This window comes from Rhipicephalus microplus, chromosome 7 (genome assembly GCF_043290135.1).
Source record: "Rhipicephalus microplus isolate Deutch F79 chromosome 7, USDA_Rmic, whole genome shotgun sequence".
Taxonomy (NCBI): Eukaryota; Metazoa; Arthropoda; class Arachnida; order Ixodida; family Ixodidae; genus Rhipicephalus; species Rhipicephalus microplus.
In genome coordinates, this window is record NC_134706.1 from 82304821 (window position 1) to 82319392 (window position 14572).

The window sequence follows — 14572 nt, forward strand, 5'->3', positions numbered from 1 at the left end:
TTGAAGCGCAGTTAACGTCACAGTATGCCGCTATCTCCAACACACAGACCGGAAGATGTATACTCGAAACTCTCAGTATCAAGCCCACTCCAACCACAAACACCAAACTCACTATCCTGCATGAAATACACATAAATCTACACATTCCGCCCCTCCCTATACACATTTTCTCAAAAGGAAAAAAAAAACACCACCATGATGGGCTGCGCGCGGGAGTACAAAGGCTAAGGGCGCAGCCTTGTCAGTGCATTTTTCAGGGGTCACGCCAGTTAGCGCAGCCCAAAGAGGACTACGGCGGTTCCCAAGGAGGCGTTTTTGAAAAGGTCTATAGAAACATGCGCCCTGTGTACCACGAGCAACGTCGATGACAGTGCGCAAAAATTCTTTAAAAACAATTTTATACTTCCAAAGAAGTGCTATACGTATATGCTGCCGAAAACCCGTCCTGTTTCTGCCCTCTGTTCAACTCACAAAGCCAGATTGGTATTACAGCTTTCGTTCTTGCTTCCTCTTCTGAGGAAGCGGAGAAAGCAGCCATTAAATATAGCGGCTACAGTTCCAAATTATTCAGTTATTATCAGTGATTCAAAAACGGACAATTTCTGAGCGGGTAGGGTGTCCAAGACAGCCCTCTTCCACCTCCTCCCCCCGACACCTCTATAATATTGACTCCCGCGCACGCGGGTACTTGGACTGCATATCCTACGAAATCGACTAAACAACCATGCCATTAAAGCGCTTCAGACGTTTGCCGGTAGCATGACAGCTCATGCCAGTGCCTGAGGATTCACGGTCTGGCTGCAGGTGTTGGAAGAGCCAAGCCCCGTTTCGACAACGGCACCGTTTGTCGCGCGCTATTGCCTTCTAACATTTTACGACATATGCAACCACTACCGCCTCGGACATTTACCTTAACCGCGGCTAATGTCGACATCCCCGCGAAGGCGCGAAGTACTGTGGCGACAGCTGCAGACTCACACGTTTCCTTCTCCTTACCTTCTTTACATCATGTACACCTCTCTTTACCCGTCCTCCTCTTTTAAGTATTTCTCTTCAAGGAAAGCGAACCTTAACCATATCATATGGGGGTGCCCTCAGCACCCCCCTCCCATATCTCCCCAACAAATATTAAGTAATGAGGAGCAGTGGGAGGCTGCCTTGTGCAGCTTGAAACCAGGCGTCCAGGAGACCATCCTGGGTTGAGCAGAGAAGGCCGCGGAGGACTACCGCGTATAGCAATCTCTCGTCATTGCTATCTCATTGCCCCTTTCCTTTGAAAAATAAAAATAAAGTTTTTACCTACCTACCTACCTACCTACCTACCTACCTACCTACCTACCTACCTACCTACCTACCAACCTACCTACCTACCTACCTACCTACCTACCTACCTACCTACCTACCTACCTACCTACCTACCTACCTAGCTGCCTGCCTGTCTACCTACCTACCTACCTACCTACCTACCTACCTACCTACCTACCTACCTACCTACCTACCTACCTACCTGCCTACCTACCTACCTACCTACCTACCTACCTACCTACCTACCTACCTACCTACCTACCTGCCTGCCTGCCTGCCTGCCTACCTACCTACCTACCTACCTACCTACCTACCTACCTACCTACCTACCTACCTACCTACCTACCTACCTACCTACCTACCTACCCACTCACGCTCTGTATGAGATTGAGTGGCCGTGACGATGTTATCCAAGCATCACGTGCAGGTACGTTCTTTATTCACACACAGAGGCCTCCCGCCTCGTCGTCCCAAAATAGAAGCAGGCTATTCGAAACCTACGTGTAATCAAAGACGCCATCGTGGAGTACTGGTACCAATACAGATTGAAGCTGCGTCCATGATGTCACCTGCAAGCCATCTATAAAAGATATTCACAGGACGTCATCTGCAAATGCTAGCGTGGCAGTCGCCACATTCGAGGTCATACGTGCAGACTTGTTTCCGGCCGGACATGTTGTTTTGATATCTTTCAAAATCATTTCATAGTCATGCTATGTCAGGCATCCGTCGTTGGGGGGTGGTGTCAGCCCGCCAATAGAAAGGGCTTTAGCCGGCAGGTGTTATCTCTCCGCTCTCACTCCCTCTCCCATAGCAATAGCTGTGAGCGTGCGCTCTTATAGACCTATTCCATGTTTGTAAACACGGTGGGCCCCGAGTGACGTCACGGCGCGTTAGATCCACCTAGTCGCCCCATCTGAAAGCGCGCTCCCAGCCACTATGAACACGTGACGACGAGCGGTGTAGCTGCGCAAGCTGCCTTCGAGAACAGCGCGTCGGGACGCCTCTGGCATTTTAAAAAGTGGCGGCTGCAGCAGAGGGATTTGCAGTCGCTGTACAGGGGTTCTGAAATGAACATATGAGCTATGTTGACTTGTAGCTCTAGGTTTCAGAGCCTCATAAAACATATGAGTTATCTTAACAGAGGACATGTAGCTCATTTGGGAAGTGTCATCGTCGCTGATGCAGCCTATACGTCACACGTGCACACTTTAAATTCTACTAATGCAAGGACAGACCCAGTTCAGCAAGAGGCTATAGAGTACAATATACAAATGCGCGGTGTAAAAATACGTGGTCATGAATTGTTACGGTGAATCCCCACATATATTAAATGTACCGGAGAAGCTATTCGTGCAGATTACCAGAACGATCTCGGTGACCCTTTCATCCGCAACACGCTTGCGATAATGCTTCAACAACATGCTGGGGACAATGCGGTTACCTACTTGTGAGGTCCGCAGCTCAATTAGTACGCTCAAGCCGACGCCGCGAAATGCGTACGACTGGACAAGTTCCTTGCGTGATGTTTTTATGTGATTTTACACAGACGTGAAAATCTAGTGAAGCGCTCCAGAGCCAGAACAGGGCACTTCTGTCAGGTATGTCATCGCAGCCGCATATAATAATAAAAAAAGCAGTCTAAGTGATCCTTTTGTTCGCTGTTACTTGAAAGAACCGTACCCACGCAAAAACAAGCACATGCTTGATCGTTGGTTTGATAACTGAGTGACACCTTTGGTTCACGTAAGTATGGCGATATCATTTTGACGTGTGGAAGACTTTTGCAGTTATATCAACAATCCAACCGTGAAAAAGGCTTCGCATATGTCAATGCTGTCCAGAACGTTAACGTGCTTTGAGGTAAACGTGCTCAATACGTTTCCACGGCTTATTAAAGAAGTATTTTTGTATGGCTTATTCGAACGCTTGAGAGAGCTAATCGCTTTTCATGGATAAGCTGCTCTAAAACATAACCGGTAAAGTGGCGTCGAAGGCAAGTTCTCACGTTTCACAACTGTGGCTGCTCGGCGATGGTTTTCGTCAACATAAAACAGAAAAAAAAAGAATAAAGAAAGACCAGGTCCATCTTTCTTGTGCCTTTCCGCGCAAATCACTGTGAAAGTTCGTTGGTGCAACACTCTTTCTTCTTTGCACGGCCAAAAACAGCGCACGCACCAGCGAAAACACAGCAACAACTGTGGTAGGCGCCGCGGCTTTTGCCAACCGTGAGACAACAGCGCCAACCCGACAACAGCGCCACCGCATTTTCTTGACGTGTTTCCGGTGATTTTTTTGTATTTTCGGCCTTAGTATAGTGAACTAGAAGAGATTTAGTGGCACGAACAGCTTCGCGCAGGTGGCCTGTTTTCGCATGAATGCCGTGAGATGGCGCCACTGCATTTTTTCATACTACTGACACGTTCGTTTACGGTTGCCGCGGATTTTCCTCACGCAATAATTGCAGATTTAGATGTTATTGCGGCTGTTGTCCACACACTCAGGCCTGTAGTGGGTGGGGGGGGGGGGAGGGCGAAATTGTTATGATACATAGCGTTTTACTGAAAATAAATAGTAAAAATACTCGTTTTTCTCAAATAATCAAAGCTTTCAGCAAGACCCCCCCCCCCGAAAAAAAATTCTCCTGGCTTCATGCCTGCATACACCAATCTTACAAACGCAATTATTCATTGTTTGCACATTTCTGGCAGTAAAAGTGCGGGTAGATCAATAACACCCAAACTTTGTATTTTGTAAAATGACTTTTTGAGAGCCAGGATTTTACAAAATTAGCACCTGCGCCCGTTTTTGGAAGCCGACATCAAGAGAGCGAAACATTCTTGACAAGACGAGAGTGTTGATAAGTTCCCAGGGTAGTCCGAAGCACCTATCTAGGGGGCTCCCACCCTTCCACTGCCAGCAAAGACTCACTTATGTCCATCTTCATTCTCGCGATAAATTATTGATCATGAAGGTATTTATTATGCGATTAAGGTGAAGTGTAGCTTTCTACACATGGCAGGCAGATTTACGACAAATTACGACAAACATATACAGCAAACTTGACGGGTGGAGAAGGCCACCATTTTCTCGGTGGACAGTCTGACAGCCTGAAAGCACTGTTGGCTCGGCGTTGGAGTGAGAGACGGCTTCCCTCTCGGAAATCGCACTTCGTTGCGGTTTATGACATGCACATAGTCACGCCGAATGAAGTGCGGTTCAAAGTGGTGCTCGCATACGGCCCAAGAAATGCTGAAACCTTTATCTTTAATTTGAAGGTTCCGCTCCCACTTCTTGCGGAGGTCATCGTCCTTCGGTGCGGTGAACAGCGACACTTTTGGCCCATTCGGGTAGCCCGTGCGGCAGCCCGGAGCGAAGCAGTGCAAGTCTGTCCGCTCCTTCGCCATTCCGCGGGCTGCACGCGGCGAACACGCTCAGGGCACACGATACACACGAGAAGGCACGAAAGCGCAGCGGGTGCTCCCAACACTCGCGACACGCAAGCTCAGCCAATCTAGCAGGTTGAACCAGAGAACACGTTGGGCCCAGCCGCCCACGCCATACCACCGCCACACACACTATGAAAAGGAGCAGCAACGCCCCCACCAACCCTAGCGGCCGTCCAGAGCATAAAGGCACGCTGGGAAGCCAGGCACGCCCCTCCGGCCATGCTACCACATCTAGTTCACAATAGCCCTAGCAACCGGGGAACGTGGTGCGAGAGAATATAGGAGAGGATGGGTTCAGTGCCGCGCTAGCAGTGTACTAGTACACTCTAGCCACACCGCTCGTTGTCTCCCCGTTCGCTCTCTCGCCTCCCTGCTACCCACTTTCCCGTCCACTCGCGCCTCGCTCTCGACCATTCGCTGGCTGGGATCCTCTCAAGAACATCCGGAAATGTGCTCGTGACGTCGCTGTGAAACACCAACGCCGAGCCAAACACGCCGTTTGTGTTGTTCACTTCAACGTAATTTTTAACCGTGCACGCCAGCTACTTGACCTGGAAACGCATACCGCATTTCTCGCGACACAAAAACGTCGCGTGCGGCAAACAGCACTATTGGCTGCACGGTACAAGAATAAAAAAAAAAGAAAACATTATTGGGTTCTCACGAGCAAAACGCTGTTATGGACTCCCCGCAATGCATTCGAATTTCCTCAGAATCCTCTTCGGGGAGGTGAGGGCATTTTTTTTAGTAGGGAGCTGTAGCGGCGCCAAAGAACAGACTACCATGTCATGAATCGCTGACCACCAAGGTATGGCGGTGCACTCGCTGCAGCCACCAGGCGGGCAGAGCACAGAGAATGGCTCTTATCAAGTTGCCGACCTAATATCAGTGACAAAAACATGCACCCGTATGGGAGCGTCAACTATCTGAAACACTGAAGAAGTACTAAACGTCACGAAGATAAGTAACAGCTAATGGATGGAACATTATAGCAAATGACCTGTGGGAAGGACAGCGATGGCAGTGTGGGTGGAGCTGAGATTGTTTCATTTATTGTAAACAGCTTGAGGTATTGCGACGATGTCTTAGCATCTGCCACTGCTGCTGCGTATACATGAATGCACAACAGGACAAAGCGCTTCAGGGGCTTGCGATGAAGTATTCAGAGTATAACAAGGTGAGTTTAGAAGATAGTGCCGAAACATCACACGCGTTTTTATTATCTTGGGAGGGAGAGACAAACGTTATATTGGGTCCTTGCTGCTGTCAACGGAGGCGTGGACCGAGGAAGTAACCATGCTGCAGCCCCCATTTGTTCAGTTGGAGGCCAGAACTTGAGTACTCGTCGCGTCTGCGACAAGCCGGGCTGCCCATTGGTCCTCCTGGCGCGGGCTGAGCAGTATTTTTCCCACTGCTCAGGCGGGGTCATGTAGAATTAGTGCTGTGTTTTATGGTGTCTGTCACGGAGCGTTTATCGTACTTCACTTGGATAGAAAATTTTGAGCAGAATATCTGAATCGCATACAAAGCACGTGTCACAAAAACACGTCTATGTAGACTTAAGCCTTTTCACTACTAGCGCGATGACCGCATTGACTTGGACACTCACCGTGGGACGGGTGATTTAGCCGCCTTGCCATTACTTCTAGCCTCCTGTTGCCTCCACTTTACAGGTGCTGATGGGATGCACCAATGCTATTTACGTTGCTTGTTCTCTCTTTTTACCTTTCACTCATTTCTCGTCGTTATCTCTTCAAGACACACTAAACAAAAACAAAGCCCACTTTACTCGTATTGCGAAATTGCTCTTTCAGAATACAAAAATCACCACTCTTGCCTTTAGAAGACGAGGGATAAGCGAGAAAACGCGAAATAAGAAACGGCGGATAGTGAAACCCCCTTAAATTTTTCATGTGAAGGGCTGTGACGCCGTTGATTCTGGCGGCGTCTTCTAGTCTGCGTAGTTCTTCATTGGCAATTAAGAGCTACATATTCCGGTGAAGCAAGGAACGTTACATACCACGTTTCAAGAAACTCTACTGTGCTAGCGCGAATAAAATATTTTCAAATTCCTGACGTTGCGTACGAAAAAGAAGGTGCGAACAGTAGAAATGAAACTTGGAGCTTAATTTTTGAACCTATGATAGTCATATGAATGACAATAGAGTTTTCCGAATATACGATGTCAATCTAAACTGACTGTTTTACTTTGGGGCTTCTTTAAGTTATGTTTCACCTTCTATCTTCTTTTACGAAACAGACAATTCGATTTGCAACAAAGACTTCGACAGCGGTCCGTGCTTCAGTTCGATGCCGAAGTACTACTACCGCACGGAGACCAAGAGGTGCGAGATGTTTGTTTACGGAGGATGCGGAGGCAACGAGAACCGCTTCGACACGCAGAAGGCCTGCCAGGAGAAGTGTGGTGGTGGCTAAAGTTCTCTGAGACATCGCTCCCTGCGCAACGCTCGCCCAACTGTCAGTTCATTTGTAATAAAGGTATGGTTAAGCTAAGACTGTGTAATAAACGACGCAGGTTGTGCGATCTTACCTTATCCAGTGCTTCAAAACAAACTGTCTTTGCGGTGGTGGTGGTGGTGAAAAACATTTATTAAAGTGGAGGGACGTGGACTGACGCAGCAGCACCACATGCATACTTGTTCTCTTTCATAGTGCGGTGCCCCATTGGTCACAGCCGACAATCTGGCCCTCTTGACCAAAGCCTTCTGGGCCTGAAGGTCAGAGGAATTCAGCAGGGCAGCCTTTCAGTACTTTCTTGTAGGGCACGAAAACTGAGCTCTCATGTCCAACCCGAGATCAGAGCTTTTTTTTTTTCTTACACGCCCATATCATGCGGTAGATGTCAGGTGACCTCGCCAGTGTTGGAAGCGGCCAATGATTGTAGAAAGGGTTTCTCTAGGCTGATGTCGCCGTAGTATTCCTTAGATTATTTGCATATAAGCTCACCTGAAATTTCCTAACGTGGTCGGTAGAATACGCCTTCTTTTTGACGGCGATCGTCTTTATACATTGTCTAACAAACCAATATGGGCTTTGTCGATCAAGATATAGACAAAATTAGGCAGGCTAATAAAGTTTTTTTTTGCCTGTAGATACTGTGAACACTTTTCGGAAAAAAAAAAAGACAGGGGAGCGGCATGCGGTCTGGGAACAGTCTGTGTGTAAAACCTATGTGGTCTTTATATCACTATTGGTAAGACTGAGGTTTTTTTGTGAATTTCTTACACAACTTAGTGCATATTCTTGAAGTACCTTGTTCAAATATGCTGTAGAATACGTAGATATTGTCTGTGAGTGTCGGCATTCCGTACCGCACGACGTAGACTTTATCTTCTACATAATTTACGCAACAAGCAACTGGAACCTTCCTGGCACGGCAGAGCGGCTAACTGCCACCTTGTTCTTTGTTTTGGGATTAGCCATATGAATTTAGAACGCTAGGGAGAACTTCCACCAAGAATGCGCTGATAAGAAGGCAATGCAAAAAATGAAGGGACCATTTCGATGAAAAAACTACGAGGACAAATGCGTGTTTTTTCATTCTCTCTGTTACTGTATTGCGCTACTAAATCATCAGAATGGAATCCTACCAACTAGTCCAAGTGCCTGCGATTCGAGCATGAAGGCGCATTGTTTGAATACAGGAGAGCTCGACTAGCTGGCACCTATTGTGTAAAATAAGCGCATGAGTGGCGCCGCCTGCAAACAACTACATATCTACACCTGCGTTTAAAACATGCGATGCACCAAACCGCATACGCGGGCTCTTGCCCGTACTGTAGAGGACAGCCAACACTTGCTCACATTACTTGGGAATGTAAGTTAAGGTCAGCTAGAACTATTACGCCTCAGATTTCGGCGAAAAATTCACGATGGAGCAGTGGGACCTTGCTCGCCAGCGAGAAAAAGGAGGCCCAAGTGGTGCTCCTGGACCAGGCGCGTCGGGATGCTGAGGCTAGCGGAGCCCTGGACTAGGGGCCCCACCCACCTGTTTCTAACCCTTATTTCATTTTTGTTCTTTGTAACAAACGTTTTTCTATCCACCTGCCATTCCTAAAGACGGCGGGGCAACGTGAAAAGAAGAAGGAAGTCAGTAAGGCCTAATCTCTTGACTTTCTTCTTGTCTCCGTGTTAGCAGATCGAAGGTAAGTTTGCGCGGCTGTGATGTCCTCTCCTTTCATGCAACACGTGGTAGATGTTGTCTGAGTGGGGGCCGTACGCTGAAACGATCGCGAGAGGCGGCAGTCACTGAATTGTCGCCTTTGGTGCGCGCTGATTGATATGGAGCAAAACCGGAAAAGTGGGCGCATCATCTAGTATTTCCGTCAATGCCACGGTGCTCGACGGCGCTCTATGGTGCTGCTGACATACCTGGAATGAACGAACTCATCTGGTCAGCGTCGTTTCATGGTAAAGTTTAGAATTCAAGTCATGTAGACGGTTTCTAGCATAGAATCATATGGTGGACGTTCGCAGCATTTTTGACACTGATGCGTTCAGGGAGCTGCTGTGTTTTTCAGTAATTGCTTTGCGAGCGTGCGTTTCATTTGATTTGAACGCGTTAAGGCGCGTTTTCACCAGAGAGAAACTACTCTGATTTCGGTCTACGGGCTGTCTTTAGGAGTGTGCTTTTTCTTGTCGTCGGACTATGTACATTGACAAGACACAAACAGTCCGTCTGGGGTTTCTCGAAGACTCCGCCCGTGCCTTGTCGTGCTAACAGTCTCTGGCCAATTCTGTAGTCACATTGGAGGCACTCGCAGCGACAGCAACCAAACTTGCACACCTGCACCTCATTTTCAGCCATGCTCTCTGCTTTACCATTGCCCCTCTCCGGCTACGCAGCTGAGCCTCCGTCATATTCCATGGTAACGGGGGTCAGGGTTGGGGATACACAATAGGGTCGCGAAAAGAAGACTTCAGTTGAGTGCTCGAGCTGCCTATTCAGACGCCGCAGAAGCCTCGGAGGAAGATTATTAACTTCCCCAAGATTGCGCGCATAGTGGTCGTTTGAAGGAAGGACATAGGACAAATTTTCCGTCAGCCCCCGATCTCCCGAAGACACGCCGACGACAGGGGTGCGGATACGTTTTGCTTGTGTTTTCGGTTTTTTATCACGTTACACTACAATGAAATGCTGTCTTTTGAGGCGTAGTCATCTCGTCGTTGGCCTAGTGTGACCATGGGGTCTGGCGCCTTCGTCAGCGGGCGAGTCGTCGGCCACGTGTTTTTGTAGGGGTCATGTCAGTGTCATGTCTTTCTATAGTGTAAACACGCCTTTAGCAGCATGAACCTTTGGTTGCTTGCGTGCATGATCTCATGCCGGCAACATGTGATGTTTTGAAGATGTCGCTGCGGCGCATGACACAGCTGAATTTTCTATGTAGGCCGTGCTAAAATCTTAACAAAATGCATTTCATTTTTAAAATGGTTGCATTATTTAAAAGGCTGCATTCCTTAAATAGTTATATAGTGCACTTTAAACGATTACACAAAAAACGTTGAAGGCATTTGACATAAGTCTTGCATTTCAACTAGCCACAAGCAGGACCGGTGCCCGCGTAGAAGCCAAAAAACACCCCCCGTTAGTCGCTCTGCACTCGTGCCGTACGCGCATCCCTGGTTTTTTATACGTTCAAACTTCTGTGAGGCCCGCAGGATGTCTTCATGACCTCCCATAGTAGAGTACCAAGTACTCAAAATCGTTAGCCACTTTTTATAAGCACACAACTACCAAAGTTTCTTGTAACATTAATGCCACGAGCAAGTACTTGATTCAGCTGTGGGACACTTCTGGCTACACACAACGCCAGGCGACACCACGGCAGTCATTTTGGTGCTCCTTCTTCCCTTTTCGGATTCATTAGAGCGCACACGTTAAGAGCATTGTGGCCGATCGAAATTTTGTGGTGTTGCTTCGTGAAGACGTACGCCAGCTTTCTGGAGCTGAACAAGGCCGTTCAACCTCTCGCTGCGAAACTCCGCGCACTATGTAGTGAGGAACACTATGGATGCACAGGCTGTCGTATGGTGTCGTCGCTTGGCGCAACGTCGGGAAAACCAGGTGCAAAAATAGAAGAAAGGAGAGGAAGCTGTCAAGAAGTAGTAAGAGAGAAATAGAAATAAATCACAACATATCCACAGAGTGACTAATAATGAGTGGGCGAAGCGTCCGTCAGTCCGTTCGTGGCGCCGGTCCTGCTCTACTTGTTCAGGTTAGAGGAAGCGCTAACCAGACACAAGCCCAGATCAATTATATAAGGAAAAGCGAGGACCGAAGGTCAGTCATGGGGATACTGGAGCAGGGCAAGGCTGATAAGTCCATGCGTCCGTTCTTCCGTGCATCCGCGTGTCCGCCCATGCGTTAATACACCCGTGCCTCCATCCATCCGTCCGTCTGTGCGTCTGTTCATCCATGCATATGTTCGTCCATGCGTCCGTCCGTGTGTCCGTCAATGAGTCATACAGACAGACAGACGATGAATGGACGTGGTCAGGGGATGATTCACTGTTTGCCGATAAAACCCTCTGAAGCTTCGCCCACTCATCATCATTCACTCCGTGGATATATTATGAAGTGGTGACTACATATATGCATACATACAGGTGATGACCGACCCACGCCTTAAGGAGCTTCACTCAAAAAATTATGAAGAAAAACCGGAAAAGTGAGGGCAGCACCTAGTGTTTCCGCCAATGCCACGGTGCTCTACGATGCTCTACGGTTCTCCTGACATACCTGGAATGAATGAACGCATCTTGTCACCGTCATTTTGTGGTGGTAGAAATAACGAGATAAAAATAGATCGAAATAAAGAGAAAAAAATAAAGAATACAAAAGAGGAAAATAGGTAAATGCAGTAGAAAGAGAAAACTGAAGAAAAAAAGAAGGCTGCGCATCTACGCAGCTTCTTCAAGCTGGAAACCACTGGTGCGAACCATTGGTGTGAAGTTTTATCCTCTAGTAGCTTGCCAATGGGCTCTTAAAGGGCTCAGGAACCATTCGAGGCTGTAGGACAAGAGAGTGCATTGTTTTTTTTTTGCCTAAATTCACTACTCTTTTCACAGGTGCCGTCTCCTAATCGCTAATTCATTTCTTCATGTACACGAAGACAATGTCAGAACTGATAAGTAAGCCTATCAGAAATACTTCATTTTTTGACTACGCGTTGTTATTACCACTCGCGCAGTCAAAAATGCACAAAAAGAATTGAAAAAATAAGTTGATCGGGTGGAATGTTCATTCGAGGCAAGGCAGAACACGCGTGCGACTTCATCTCGAAGCAGGGTAGGGGGGACAATGCACAGCTGGTATTCCTCCTGCACGGGCCAATCAAAAGCCTGTTTCGTTCAGAGGTTGCTTCAGAACCCTTTAAGGGTTTTGAAATTTTTTAGCCGTTTTAAGCCATAGCAGCATCAGACCACTCATGACCACGATTTGGTATACTTAGTAAAATGGGTACGTAGCGCGACTTCTCATCGGTGACTGCTGTGACTTACCGTAACTAAATAGGAAACCGATGAAATAAATAATGGAACACCGCAGTTTGAAAACACGTGGGGCTATAGGCGTGCGGTGGTTTTCTTTTCACTAGAGGAGAGGGGGGCGAAGGTTTGTCGCAGCACCTCCGTCCCTGTTACGCCATAGCATGGAGCTGACCTCGCGCCCCCCCTCTCAGGTGACTATATGGAGGCAAAACCCCTGCCCTCCTTCCTCTACGTGCATGTACATATGAGTAGGGTCCCGTTGTAAATAATTAAACACTCGGAGAATCAGGGAAGCCACGGGATTTGTAGGGTTGCTCTGTCTCTTTACAGAATGTTCAAATAGGCCTATGCTCCATATACAGGGAGTCGTTTATAACAAGAAGCTTTCTTCGTCGGATATGATTTTTTAAATTAAGTGACTCATCATGCAAGAAGGAAGCTATAACGAATTATATGTTACCCGCATCCCGAGCACCGCCTTGCATCATTAACTCGTGGAGCGCGCGAGATTCCATGCGGGGCAAAGGAAACGATTCAGCAGTTGTGCGTATGCCCCGTGATTCGAGCACGATGAGCCACCTTGCTCGGTGCACAATGCCGTCAAGGGTCTACCCACGGCTATGCAGAGGCAGAGCTACTGTATATGCTACCTTTAGGAAGGATATCCTGTAGGGAGCGTACAGAGTAACTATACACAGATGGACGTCCTGTTGCCCGCATGGTACACCACACAGGTCTTCAAGGCGGTTCCTTCCTTCTTAGGAGACGCGGGACTGGACAAGCGGCTATGGAAGTCGCCCGCCATGTCCTTGGTATTGGACGCCACTTCTCCATCGCTTCTCTTCACATCCTTAATATTCCCTCCCCGTCCCCATGTAGGCGCTGAGCCATGCTTCCAAATAATGTTGCAGAAGTTGCATTGTTTCTCTTTTTGAACCTCCCCTCTTTCAGGATTATCGAGGAGCCTGGTTTCCACTCGTCTTTTGAGCTTAGGGTCATACGTTTGAAACCCACAATGACCAAGAAAATTATTGTTGTTCGATCAGAGCAGTAGCTCTACTTGTTCAGGTTAGAGGAAGCGCTAACCAGACACAAGCCCAGATCAATTCTATAAGGAAAAGCGAGGACCGAAGGTCAGTCATGGGGATACTGGAGCAGGGCAAGGCTGATAAGCACACTACAAGTCATGCGCGCCAAGCCGCTGATAATTACGAAAGGGGCTGATGTGACAAGCTGATCAGGGTTCTCCTGCATATCCTTTTGTGCCGCTTGCAAATCGGGATGTTGAGAAGTTGCGTTCTTCTCTCGATAATGATGTAGGGCTGGACATTGTAGAATCAGCTGCTCCATGGTGGCCATGCATGAATAGTGGCAAATGTACATGTGCGGTGAATGGAGGTGTGCATTCCCCTCTACCGGTCAGCAAGACTACTAGATTTAGATGATGGGTAGTGGCTGCATTCGCAAGACATTTTGTCAATGAATATTGTCTGGGATTCTCTGAGGGCGAGGTTATTAAAGATACGAGAAGGGGAGTGTGGTAAGAGTGCTTCTCACAACCAAAATCGAAACTGGAAGTGAAACCGACAGCGGAAAATAACCGACGAAGACGAAAGTGTGCACGGGGTCAGACGAACGTGAGCGCGTGAGTTTCGGAACAGCGACGGGCAGAGGAAGATTGCTGCCAGCTAGCAAGAGCGCTAGGCGTTGGGCCTCAGGGGACCGAACCAACGAGCGGGTGTCACCAACCCAACCGGGACGAGCGTGGCATGTTCCTGAGGCGAGTGGCGGTTCCGGGCCGGGCCTGACATGCTGTTCCTGTGGCGGACGAGCGTGCGGGCCAGGGCAAGCGGCTGATCCTGTCCAGACTCGGGTCCGGCACAACCAGTCACCGAGATCGTGGCCACGGTGCCACGTCGGAGCCGGTCCGGCACAACCGCCAATTGAAGGTGCGACCTCGGTGTTGCGTCGGCCGCAGCGTGGAGCCGCCTGGTCCAGCACGAGCAGCTGATGGTCTGCTCGTGCGCTACCGTGCACTTGGCAACCTTCCCGTGGCGAGGTTGCGTCGTCGACGCCATCGTCTTCAGCGGGAGCGTGAGTGGCACCCGACGGAATCAGACTTCTGAGTTGTGAGGATGCGTGGGTTACTCGCGGGCGCGTAGACATAAGGACTGTATGACTGAAATATGGAGCCAGTGTGTTATACAGACAGCCACCGTGTTGTGATCGTTTTGTGTCTGAAGTCAATAAATGTTTCTCTTGTCCTTGTCTTGGGTTTCTACGTCTGAGGGCCCAAGAACCACCACAAT

The 14572-nt window shown here is 48.5% G+C and overlaps 1 protein-coding gene across 1 annotated transcript in view; it reads left to right on the forward strand.

The window, feature by feature from the left end:
* Nucleotides 1–7309, forward strand: part of LOC119179801 (uncharacterized) — a 70296-nt gene extending 62987 nt beyond the window's left edge. The window contains exon 4 of the mRNA XM_075868212.1: nt 7015–7309. Within this exon, the coding sequence (XP_075724327.1) occupies nt 7015–7190 (176 nt within the window). The 3' untranslated portion in view covers nt 7191–7309. The remainder of the gene's footprint in view (nt 1–7014) is intronic.
* Nucleotides 7310–14572: the final 7263 nt, after the last annotated feature.